General features: G+C 33.3%; 2 protein-coding genes across 7 annotated transcripts; one reads left to right on the top strand and one right to left on the bottom strand.

Moving 5' to 3' along the window:
* Window positions 1,616-3,672, top strand: LOC109328346 (1-aminocyclopropane-1-carboxylate oxidase 5-like). Its single transcript, XM_019561772.1, has 3 exons — window positions 1,616-1,816; window positions 2,347-2,573; window positions 2,800-3,672. The coding sequence occupies exons 1-3, from the start codon at window positions 1,715-1,717 to the stop codon at window positions 3,395-3,397; spliced, it is 927 nt and encodes a 308-aa protein (XP_019417317.1). The 5' UTR covers window positions 1,616-1,714; the 3' UTR covers window positions 3,398-3,672.
* LOC109328345 (probable NAD kinase 2, chloroplastic) lies at window positions 4,139-10,592 on the bottom strand. 6 transcript variants are annotated; one of them, XM_019561771.1, is made up of 10 exons: window positions 10,317-10,592; window positions 8,317-9,669; window positions 8,128-8,157; window positions 7,747-8,028; window positions 6,710-6,831; window positions 6,464-6,605; window positions 6,161-6,385; window positions 5,931-6,005; window positions 4,951-5,052; window positions 4,139-4,683 (listed from the first exon to the last, which is right to left on the bottom strand). In XM_019561771.1, exons 1-10 carry the CDS (start codon window positions 10,509-10,511, stop codon window positions 4,480-4,482), a joined length of 2,730 nt encoding a protein of 909 aa, XP_019417316.1. In that variant the 5' UTR covers window positions 10,512-10,592; the 3' UTR covers window positions 4,139-4,479. The 6 variants fall into 6 exon arrangements, with proteins under 6 accessions (XP_019417316.1, XP_019417313.1, XP_019417312.1 ...); XM_019561768.1 differs by having other exon boundaries at window positions 8,128-9,669; XM_019561767.1 differs by having other exon boundaries at window positions 7,747-8,103; window positions 8,146-9,669.

Here is a 12,658-nt window from a genome sequence, read left to right as displayed (position 1 = left end):
GTATAATCCATGTCACGCGGACTGAAAAGTTCAACAGACAGGAATGCAAATCTGAACATATAGTTTTGGTTTTGGACAACAACAATGAAGTACAAGTACAGCAATTGTGAGTTAAGGTTGTAATAAACTCAACTCCTTAATCAAATGCCAATCTCATCTGTTTTATCAGAATTTGTATCCTATCATTTGTACAATAGGAATCAATTCAAAACCCCAATAATTCACTGAATTATTAGTTTTTAAACAATAATGCTAATAACGTATCATTAAGCACCACAAGGAGTAAAAATTGATATAATATATGAGGAAAAAAAAATATGCAATGACATTGTATATGTTTGATACACTGTCATGACACTTCAAAATAAGTAATACAAATAAAAATATACTAATTATATATAAACCTTTACATAAATGATGTAGATATTACACTCATAATATGTTGTCATTTTATACTTATTTTTTTATATTTCAGCTTTGACACGAAGGTCATGAGTGATGATCAAGCAAAATAGTCGTGATAACTTTATAGCATTCAATTCCCGAACCATGTAATATTAATTTTAATTAAAACAAAAAGGGAAAAACCAACATTATAAGAATATCAATTTGAAAAGTTGACAATGTATTACAATATGGGTAGATGATGGTAATATTATATATTATGGCTTTGACGTTGCCTTCCTTGACCGTAAAACTATGCCTTATACTATATGTATAATGCATTAACAAAATATAATATTGGAGGTAAATGTCATGAAGGAGCATATCATGTGTGAAAGTTTGGTAGTAGTTCTACAAAGCAATGTCGATGTACCAAACATATGACTATAGTAGTCGGCAAATATTTAATCTATACGCAAAATGTTCAGTTTCAAAGTCAATACACGGTTAAATTATTCATAGTATTATAGTATTATTAAGAAAATACTTCACCAAAAAAAGTCTTATTAAGGATATATAAATTTAACATGAATGATGTGTTTCCTTCATATTGGATGTGAATCAAATTCATACCAAGAACTTGTTGGTTTAGTTGTGTAATGTTTTATAGGATTTCCAAATAGATCAAAAAATTAAGAGTTTGATTTCTATGAAAAATATTTGTTAAGAAAGACAATCATATATCCTGAAAATGATTAAATTTTTACTCTATGATGAGATGTCCTTTGTTGTACAAAAAAAACCCATACCAAGATAAATGTTAGTTATGCCATAACTAAAACATAAATTATAGAAAGTCGTATTAAATTAACTTGTCATATGTATATATGCAACATTACTGAAATAGATTGATTCAAAATCTGTTATAATTAACAACAAAATCAAAGTGGGTAGTGTGATTAATCAAATGACTTAATTAATGATAGAAAACCTGAAAAGTGAAGGTCTTGGGTTGTGTACTTGTAGGGTAGAAACAAGCACTACCTCCTAAAGCAAGCATTGACCTTATGATATAATGATATATTTATTAAATGTGTCACCGTCCGTGACCTTACTCTAACGGCTGATTTCTTAAAAAGGACCCTATAGGTTGACATTTAACTATTTAACTATGTTTATGTATCCAACATGGTAGGAAGTTTTGTTATAAATAGGTAAAGGTACCTCTTTTAAAAACCACAGCAGAAAAAGCTAACCAAGCTCAAATAACAAATACATACATACACTTGTTGCATCTCTTATCATAACTATTATATTACTTTTTCTATCAATGGCAGTTCCAGTGATTGATTTCTCAAAGCTGAATGGAGAAGAAAGAGCTCAAACTTTGGCACAGATTGCCAATGGGTGTGAAGAATGGGGATTCTTTCAGGTAAATATATTATTTACCTTTATAATTAATTCATGACTCCTAGTTTATTATTTCATATATACATAAGCCTCCAAACATCTTTAGAGTAATGTTACATAACAAGAAAAAATAAAATACAAAGGTGGATATTAATATGGATATGGAAGGAAGAAGGTGATAAGTAGCACTTTTCTATTCAAAAGTTAAAAACATGTTGCATCATTCTCATAAAAATAAATTTCTTAGCAATTTTTTTTGGTAAAGTTACTTTTCATTTATACTCACTATCAATCTTAGATTTTGTTGAAAGAATACATGATCATAATTCATACCATGTAAACTATTACAATCTTAATCATGGTTGAATGAATACAAGATCAAAAGTTGAAAGTGGGTGCATGTGAAAAATTACTTGTATGGGTCTAAATGGATCTCTATCCTCATTTTTATCATATCAAAACACACAAGACAAGTTTTTCTTGCTTGTGGGTTTATTGTTGGTATTATACTATATAATATATACATATCAAATCTCATACTTTGTTGTACAGTTGATCAACCATGGTATTCCAGAAGAGCTCCTTGAGAGGGTGAAGAAGGTTAGCTCTGAGTGCTATAAGGTGGAAAGAGAGGAAAATTTCAAGAACTCCAAACCTGTGAAGCTAATAAACGAGTTAGCTGAAAAAAAGAATGGTGAAAAGTTGGAGCATGTTGACTGGGAGGATGTTTTCACTATCCTGAATAATAATGAATGGCCAGTAAAAACACAAGGTTTCAGGTATAAAGCAAATCAATGGTTTTTTCATGCTAAAAAGATAGTCAAACATACCATGAAAAATGATATTTCATGCTACTATCATTTCATGCATACTCTTCTGTTATGCATAAAAAAAGTTGTGAGATGAAAATTTTACAATGACTTTACTGTTAGCTCACACATTCTTCTATTATACTTGCTCTTATTCACACCAAAACAAAACTTATGTTCTTCTATAACTTGACAGGGAAACCATGGCAGAGTATAGGACTGAGCTAAAGAAATTGGCAGAGAGGGTCATGGAAGTGATGGATGAGAATTTGGGGTTACCAAATGGATACATCAAGAAGGCACTGAATGGTGGAGATGAAGATAACGCATTCTTCGGCACCAAGGTTAGCCACTACCCACCTTGTCCCTATCCAGAGCTTGTGAACGGTCTGCGAGCACACACCGATGCAGGAGGTGTGATCCTACTTTTCCAAGATGATAAGGTAGGTGGCCTTCAAATGCTCAAAGATGGAGAATGGATTGATGTGCAGCCATTGCCAAATGCCATTGTGATCAACACTGGTGATCAGATTGAGGTCCTGAGCAATGGTAGATACAAGAGTTGTTGGCACAGGGTTCTGTCCTTTCCTGATGGAAACAGGAGATCAATTGCATCATTCTATAATCCACCACTCAAGGCTACTATATATCCTGCACCAAAGTTAGTGGAAAAAGAAAACCAAGAAGTGGATGACACTTATCCTAAGTTTGTTTTTGGTGACTACATGTCTGTCTATGCTGAGCAGAAGTTCCTACCTAAGGAACCAAGGTTTCAAGCTGTTAGGGCTGTGTGAGAAAAGCACTTACTAAGTTGCTTTCATATAGAAAATATATCCCCTACCACCCTTTATTTGTCCCCTTTTTTCTTTGCTAGTGTATTGGTACTACAAGACATGATTGCATAGCAAAGTGTAGCATTTGGTTGCCAATGTCTTGATAAACTTCTTGACAATGGAAAACCACTGTGGGTATTAGTATTCTTGTTTTGGTTTTTAAGAATATTGATTTATCTTTCAATAGTTGCATTGTAAAATAGTACTATTAAATGAATTCTACTCTAAAGTTGTGCTATGCATTTCTCACTTCCTTTAAATTGTTACCCTGCTCTTAATTTGGATTATCATCCCCAAGAAGTATATCAATCATCATCTTAACCCAGTAAGATTTTTCTGAAAAGTGCCCTCTTTCTTGAAACTGTAAGACAAAACAAGTGCCACTTATCCTCAGTAACATGATGAAAATAACAAAATGCAACTTCTAGTGAAGATCATAGTCAGTTTTATGATCGGTTCCAGTTATATTCACTTTTTTTCTATTTAAGTAGACAAGTTTAGATTTTAAATCCTCAAATAGCAGAACGCTTCTGAATATCCTTACAAGAAAATGATAAATAGTTAGGCAGAGTTTGTAAGAGTCCAGTCAGTTGACAGAAACAGTGGATGGATTTTCTTCTTCCTAAGACATTGTTGCATTAACATACACCAGTAGATAGCTGAATTTATCACAGTATATTGAGAGAGAGAGAGAGAGAGAAGTTTAAGATAGCAGTGAGCTTATTTCTGTGTTATTTACATAAAAAAGGAGGCTGTGTAAAGTCAATAGTACAAGTACTACCACAACCTCAGGAACAGCAGAAACTATTATAAGTACTATTTTAACAAGTAAAATGAGAACAAAAAAGTCAGTAATGTCAGTAACAGCATCATGCCATAATAACATGCTGGGAAAACCATTATCAAACCCTATCTTTTCATGTGTCTGTCTACTACTACTATATCTAAGTTCTATAATCTCAACAAGTATCTGTACCACAAAAACAAAATCCAAGTCTTCAGAGGAAAACAATGTTTATCTGTACTTCACTTTTTTGCATGCTTTATAGGGCCTTTTGATCAAGCCTTTCATTCCAATTTAGGCAGCGAATCAAGCTATGAAACCAATCACCTGTTTGATCAAACTTATTAACTGTTGGAAGTGGATGCTGACTCATAGATATTCGAACCGAATCCCCTCTTGAAAGCTGCTGCCTTCTCTTCCCATCAAACGAAACCCAAGCATTGCTCCTCGCATCTTCTGGAACCTGTTACAAATAAATCCTACATAACTAATGTCTTAATCACAAAACCTTAAATTATTAAATCATTAATTAACCCCTAAGTTCTTAGGTCCACTAATTCTAATATTCATGTGATCTTAACCACATAACTTTTTTCCAACCCGTGCCTGAGAAGCAATTCATCATAGCTAAAGTAGGGGAACATTTGTTGCAATAGAAGATGCATCATAATGAAACATGCAATTTTGGTAATGAGTAATTGCTATTACAACACAGAATGATTAACTTCACCTTCAATTCAAGTCGAGCAGAATCTGGAAGTATAACTGGTCTAAATGAGAGTGAATGTGGACAGATTGGGGTAAACAACATGCAGGGAACATTTGGATGAACCTGCAGTTTTCTTGTCATTAGATGGAAACATTAATAAAAGCAATGAATGGTTCAAGTTGACTTCAAACTGGTTTTGTACATATAACATGCTGCTATGCTAATTTAAACTTTGTATGGTGATTCTTTTGGTACTAGCTGGTATTCACTGTCCACGAGTGGAACAACAAGAGTTACTTAATGACATCTACACCGTCACTTTTTCATTCTATCTAAAAATGTTCACTATTACAAGTTTACAGCTTTCATACAATAGAATCTAAATTACAATTAAACCTTAATGTTAAAGTTTTTGACAAATTAGGGGCCCTCTTTTTTATTTCGCCTTTGGGGCCCAACAATGTCAGGGCCGGGCCTGATTTTCCCTAAGGGATACCGTGACGTAAGTACAGATGATATCAAACCTATTTTGTAGGAAGGAAGGATAGGAAGACTATTTGGCAAGTTCTTTATTTCACAAAATGGGGACAAAGGAAATAGTGGGCAAAAATTTATGTTCAAGCGTAGTTATCTGCAATTCATTCAGTATTGTCAACCACTGAAATTTGCAAAGTAGCTGGGGAAGATTGATGACTAGAACGTAGTCAATATCACTAGTTCCAGCCTCCTTGGAGCATAAAGAATATCATCCAGTTATCTTAAGTTGCCACCTATAGCGCAATACATAGTAGGAAGACACCTTAATACAATGCTCAACATCTATTACTACGCAGAAAGAGCAAGTCAGGAAGCATGGGTGAAACAATAATAGCTAAAGATTACAATAAGCATTTTATTAAAGTATTCCAAAGCGGAGATATCCGACCAAAGCATCTAATTAATTTAGTAACAAATGCAACTCAAACCATTCTCTAACGAATACAATTCTAGCACAAGCTTACCATGGAACCTCCAGCAGCTGTAGAATAGGCAGTGCTTCCAGTAGGGGTGGCCACGATGACTCCATCAGCTTGTACCTGAATGACATGACAATCACCACATAGAAGGCATGATACTGCTTCAAAAAGGTGTTCAGAGATGTAAAGTTTAAATAAATGGTGGCTCTCATCATAGAATATAAAAGATGTGAAGAAATTTGGGGTGCAAATAACAACTGCAAGATAAAACTCACCTTGGTTATAAGTCTATCATGTTCATAACATTCAATCTTTGAAAGGTACGGATTAGAACCCCGGTCAACAACAACCTCGTTGAGAATATCAAATACTTTCCCTGGTGCTGCTTTACCCTTACGAAAAATTTCACATCGAAGACGCATTCTGAGAGTTATGTATACCCCATCTCGTGTCTTACTTCCATGGATGACTTGTCGTAAGTCATGTCTGTAATCTTCAAACTAGAAACATAATAGAAATAAAAAAATGGTCATAGCGATAGCTAATGCTGAAATAAATTATGGATTTTAAAAGCTTACATTATGAGAAGTCAGAAAACCAAGGGATCCCAGGTTAAATGACACAACAGGGGGGACAGCAGCTCCGAATAGATTTGAAGCATGCAGAATAACACCATCTCCTCCCAAACATGCCACGAAATCTACTTTCTCGTGTAGATCACTGAATCAAAGGCATTAGATATTGACTGAGCATTAAGAAGCACTGTTTTCATATAAAGGAAAAAAAAGTGAAGTTATTGCACACAAATTCACGAACTCCAGTACCAAATGTCTTGAATATAGAAGGTTTGAACAAATCCAAACCCAGGAATTCTAGAAAATATATCATGTACATCAGGTTCCACGAAAACGTTCATTTTCTCTTGATGATATAGAAAAGAAGCAACCTGCAGATTAGATACAGAAGCTCTTCTAAGAATGTGTTTACTCAATTAATTACAAAATTTCAAAATAAACACTGAGTTTTCAAAAGAATCACAAAAGTATCAAATGGTCTAGGAATATGACTCAAAGCTAAGAACTACTTGTACATACTCTAAAATACTGATTCCTAATTCCACTTTCTTATTACACATGGAAGGGACTAAACGTCTTTCTCTCTGGTGCACATATATTTGAAAATATTAAATAAAAATAGCATATGCATGTATATCATTATATAATTATGAAATATATGGATACTATTATTGATATATAATTGAAAATAAAAATTTTCTATAAAATAATAAGATCACATGACATAATATAAAATCATAAATACACGCTTTATTATTTTATTATACATTAAAAAGGAAAGCGGGTCAGTAAAATTTTAATGTTTGCTAGCTTGTTAAATGGGCCTAAATATCTATCTAAATCTTGATTATTTTATATGAGACAAATCAAGCCTGAAAATCTCCTCAAAAGATGAGCTCAACTATACCCCTACAACTATGGTGCTTCAATCCTCGCATTAATAGGGCGACAGATATATTAAATACTTGTTGATCAAAGATACAATTACAAAAATACAAGTATACAATATGGAAAGTAATCTCAATGGTTGACAAATTTGATACTAAATCATTTGCAAAACTAATGGTCCCTGATACTGCCACCTACCGTGTTCTCTGACCTCCATGCCCCTCCCACACAACAGAACTTGCTCACCGCACAACCCCTAAATGTATGCGCCATATCAAAATGCAAATGCAAATTCATTCCTAGATGACTAATGTCAGAAACTCTGACGCCTAGACCATTGAAAAACTAATAGGATCAATTTTATTTAGGATGTTTCTTAGAGTCAAAAGAATTGTTACCTCTTTAGCTTCTTCCATTAACTGACCCCCCAGTTTTTTCAACAATAATACATTTTTGGGTGTAGATTTCCACATAAGCATCTGTTGCTGAGTACTAGGATGAGTGAAGGCCAAAGAAGATTCATCCACCTTCTCTCTTGCACAAGAAAATCCATCTGTTCGTACTAGGAACATCTCTGCTTTCTTTCTTGACTGCACCCTTACAAATCCCACTGAGGACGAATACATGTCTCCTTCAGTGGTTCCTAAGTCTCCATCACGTATGGCTAACCTGGACTTATCCTCATCATCTCTAACCCCTCTTTGGGAGTTAGTTCTGACGTTATTGATGCCATTGTTTACAGAGGTAGAGACATTGGCATCAGTCATGTAATACATTTCCTCTTCACCAAACCTGTTAACGGTTTCCCTAACAAAACTAGAAGTATTCCTATTCACTGGCTTCCAATTGCTACCTACTTTACTCTGAAGCTCTCCAGATGGATAATCCACATGAGCTGGCCCATTTGAATTTTCTGGACCCACAACTTCAGGTAAATGATTAGCACCATTGCTGATAATCGTTCCCCCCTGTAGTCTTCCAGTATGCATGTTCCATGAATCTGGCAAGTGTCTCAAATATCTGGACATCACTTTTTTGGAAAATATATCACAAGGAGGGACTTGAGCTACAAAAGGGCTAGTTTTACTGGAGAAACTTGAAAAGGATCCTTCCCCATTAGCAGCGGTGGCTTGGGATGAAGTTCTATCATCAGGACTGATTCCACTTAAGGCCTCATTCCTTTGTATTGTTTCACTTTCCTTATTTGGAGTGGTACTTCTCTGAAATGATCCAACAGAACTATTTGTTGTGCCCAAACTCTCTTGTAATAAATTGATATCCTTTTCCAGGGAGGATCCCTCATCAGTCACTGAAGTGTCCAGCAGTTTCCCAGGTCTATTTGTATAATCTGATAACATGTAATTGGAAGAAACTGCTTGATTATAAAGAAACTGTGATGCAGAGCGAGCGATTTGCTGCCTCCATCTGGAGACCATGGCAGATGTTCTCCAAATTCCTTCCTTGCTGTGAAGATAGATCGGCCTTTTGCTGATATCTGAAACATAAGATACAAACTTATCAACCTGTTCCATTGTAGGTGCAGTCCTAACTTCAACAGGTATTCTGACCAATTCAATTCTTCCAGATGTAATAGCATCGTGCACTGCTGCTTCATAGAAGTTATCTTTAATAATCTCTTCTCTGAGATCTACAATAGTTTTAAACCCCTTATCCAGTAACCACTTTAGGCCTTCTTCTGTTACCTGCCCACCAGTCCAAAAATCTGCTTCATAGTCTTTGGACTCTGCGTCCTCTTTGGAAGTAGATAAATATACAGGACTCCAATTTGCAAATAGTGCAGGACATGGATAATCCTCCCAACGAGGAAAACCAGAATCATAGCATACATTCTTCAGTCTCTGAAGTTTCCTCCACACATCCAAGTTTCCGTCATCACCAGGAACTAAATAGTTCTCCAGAGCAATATGCAAGCTCTCGCAACACCTTTTCATCTCACTCCTAAAAATGGCAAGTGGGGGGAGCACATCCTCTATCATGCTAACCTCAGAAGCACGAAAGGGAGTGATAAGCGAAGATCTTCCAGAAAGAACCTCCTGCTTCCCATTGTTCACAAGGGTTACCATGCATCCAAGGACAGAAACTATTTTATCTTCGAGCACTGGTTTCTCATATGATGGAACGTCATATGAAACACTACATTCACCAGTGAATGGGTCACATAATGCATCCATTAATGCAGAATGAAACCTTTCATAATTCCTAAAGATAGTACAATATGCCTCCACTTCAGCAATATCACCCGGAACTGGACCCATCCAAGGCAACTGTGATGGATCATAGGATGGGATGGAATTCAAGTTCTACAAACAAAATCATTTTATAACATGAAACTTTTCCGGAGTCAATCCATTAAAAATACAAAATAACCAACATCAGGACCAAACATGGAACAATTATTTTGGTAAGAATATGACATGTGTAACAGCTCATCAATGAACACATTAATACGTGTAACAATTGTTATGCATGTTCTAAAAACAAAAAAAACAGAACACAAGAACCCTAAGAATTGTACCTAAGTTTAGTCCCGGTAGCCTTTGGCCCATTGATAGAACCAACCTAATATGTAATGGACTGCTCTATCAATTTCCAGTTTTAAATATGGGTTCCTGACCACAATTGAGGCCACAATATGGTTTTGGTTGTCTCTGCAACAGCATCACGACAGCAGTGGCAATTTCAGCTGTATCGGCCACATTTTCCGCAATAGTTCCCAATTTTGGTCAACATAACCAACAACAGTGAGCACACTTCATAACCTTATTTCTACTATATTATTAATAAACAAATCATCTTCTTTTCCGTGCTATTTCCACATGTCTAAGCATGGCTACAAAACTAACATTATTTAGAAAAACTCAAATTTGTGAATAAGTGTGAAAACACAGGTGCAGTTGGTGAAAGAGTGAGAGATTGGAAATTTAAAATCGAAGAGGAGAAATGATACCTGAGACTGAGATTCCAATCCAAAATTTAAAGAAAATGATTTGGATAATTGGGCGGTGATGACGAAGCTGGGAGCACTCTTCCGACAGAGATGGAAGCGGAAACCTAAGATTCTGGCATTAGCGAAGGGCAGAGGAGGAGGCGGTGACGGTGAGAATATAACTCCGGTAACCGGATTCATGTCGATGAGTACCATTATAACCTCACCACTATTCTATGAGAAGGAGTTGAAGAATCATGAACGATGGTGAGTGAATAGAAGTAACATGTTTTTTGTTTTGTTTTGTTCAGCTTGGTATAACTACCTTTTGATATCAAATGCAGGTGTCTTATTTTTTTTAGTACTAGTATTTTTATTATTTTTGGTTTGGTATGATATAGTATAAGAGCAATTTAAACAATATTTTTTTAGAATTTTTGATGCATTTTATAATAAAAAATAAAAAGATATATTGATTTGTATATTATTTCGATTTGTCTCTACAATGTACCATGTTAACATGTTTAACTTAATTGCATTTATCACATTTTTTTTAAAAGATTATACTTATTTCTCATGCATAGATGTTCAATGTGATAAAAGTATAAAAAATTAGGGGATTTATGTAAATACAAAAAATTGAATGGTGATTTATATAATTTCATTGAAGCCGAGAGGATGTTACTCAAACATTTTCTATCACCCAACACTTTTTTGTTTTATAAAAGTAGGGTAAGTAAAAATAATTATTATCTTTATTTATGCATTTTTTTGAATTAAGAAGTGTATTTTTTATTCTTTGAATAATGAATTAATAACTTTTAAGACTATCCTCCAACAAGTGTGATTCCCAGGAATTGAATACTTATACTTTGGTTACATTAGAGATATAGTGTATATTTATGTATTGTTTAATGTTAGTATAACTATATAATAAATATATAATAAAAACATGACTTAAGGGTAAATAGGTAATTAAACAAACTTAATTTTTATAGTTCCATGATTGCCCTTATCTATACCACTTCTCTATTTTGATGAACGGTATTAATGAATGACATTAAAGGCTGTATATGAATGTCCATTATGATGATTCCTTTATATTTTTGAAGATGAATCCAATATGGTGGAATTTCCTTTTACTTAATTTGATTTTTTTATTTAACTAAAATTACAACATTTTTCTACACAATAAAAAATAGTAATGAAAGTTGGAGAAAATTATATACACCAAAAATATCAAACAATCAATGCAATTTTTAATAATATCACAAAAATTATAATATCATATACATTCAATATAAAAAATGTGATATAATTATCTAAAATAAAATTTTTAATACAAAAAAATAAGAATATAGGTCGTTTATGAAGCAAAATAATTAAAATCACCCCCTTTTATTTTGGTTAGCTTATAAGGTTAATCAAATTTAATTTGGTTAAATCGAAATTTTCATAATTCAAAAAGGTTTACAAGCTCCTGTCAAAATGTACGAATCAATTGATCTAATATATTTTCTTACTATTTATTCGGTGATTATTTATTATAGTGAAATTATACAAACCACCCCTCACTTTTTTACGTCTAAACAAATCCCTTAATTTTTATATTTTTATTATTCTAACCACTCTGCATGAGAAATAAATATAATCTTTTAAATAAAAAATGTGATTAATGCAATTAAGTTAAACAAAATATGATATATTATGGAGAAAAGTTCAAATAATATACAAAAAAATCAACATATCTTTATTATTTTTTGTTACAAAATGCATCAGCAATTCTAAAGATATATTGTTTAAATCGCTCTTATATTATATCGTAACGAACCAAAAATAATAATAAGGTATCAACTCATATATTATTTGGACTTGTCTCCACAATATATCATCTTTTGTTTAACTTAATTATATTTATCACATTTTTTGTTTAAAAAATTACACTTAATTGTTATACAGGGGTAGTCAGTGTAATGAAAGTATAAAAATTAGGGGTTTGTATAGGTGTAGAAAAGTGAGATAATTTGTGTAATTTCACTAAAACTCAGAGTAGTCGTATAATTTACTTTTTATTATATTAAAGGAATATCTGATATTAGTATTTCTTTGAGAATACCATTGTACATCAAATTGTAGGATTGGTATGGTATTGGTAATATTGTTTTTATTTTCTTGCTCATGCTAATTGGGATGCATCTTTTTATTATTTTATATTAGGTGAGTTATATAGTGCATTTTAAATTTATGATTTCATCACTAATATGCATTCTTGTAAAAAAATCTGGAAGAATTGTATACTAATTATTCTCAAAGCAATTACTGCAAGTTAGTTGCTAAAGCAACCATAATGGTTGTTCTTAAGG

This window comes from Lupinus angustifolius, chromosome LG15 (genome assembly GCF_001865875.1).
Source record: "Lupinus angustifolius cultivar Tanjil chromosome LG15, LupAngTanjil_v1.0, whole genome shotgun sequence".
In the NCBI taxonomy this organism is placed as follows: Eukaryota; Viridiplantae; Streptophyta; class Magnoliopsida; order Fabales; family Fabaceae; genus Lupinus; species Lupinus angustifolius.
This window is presented reverse-complemented; position numbering and strand designations above follow the sequence as displayed.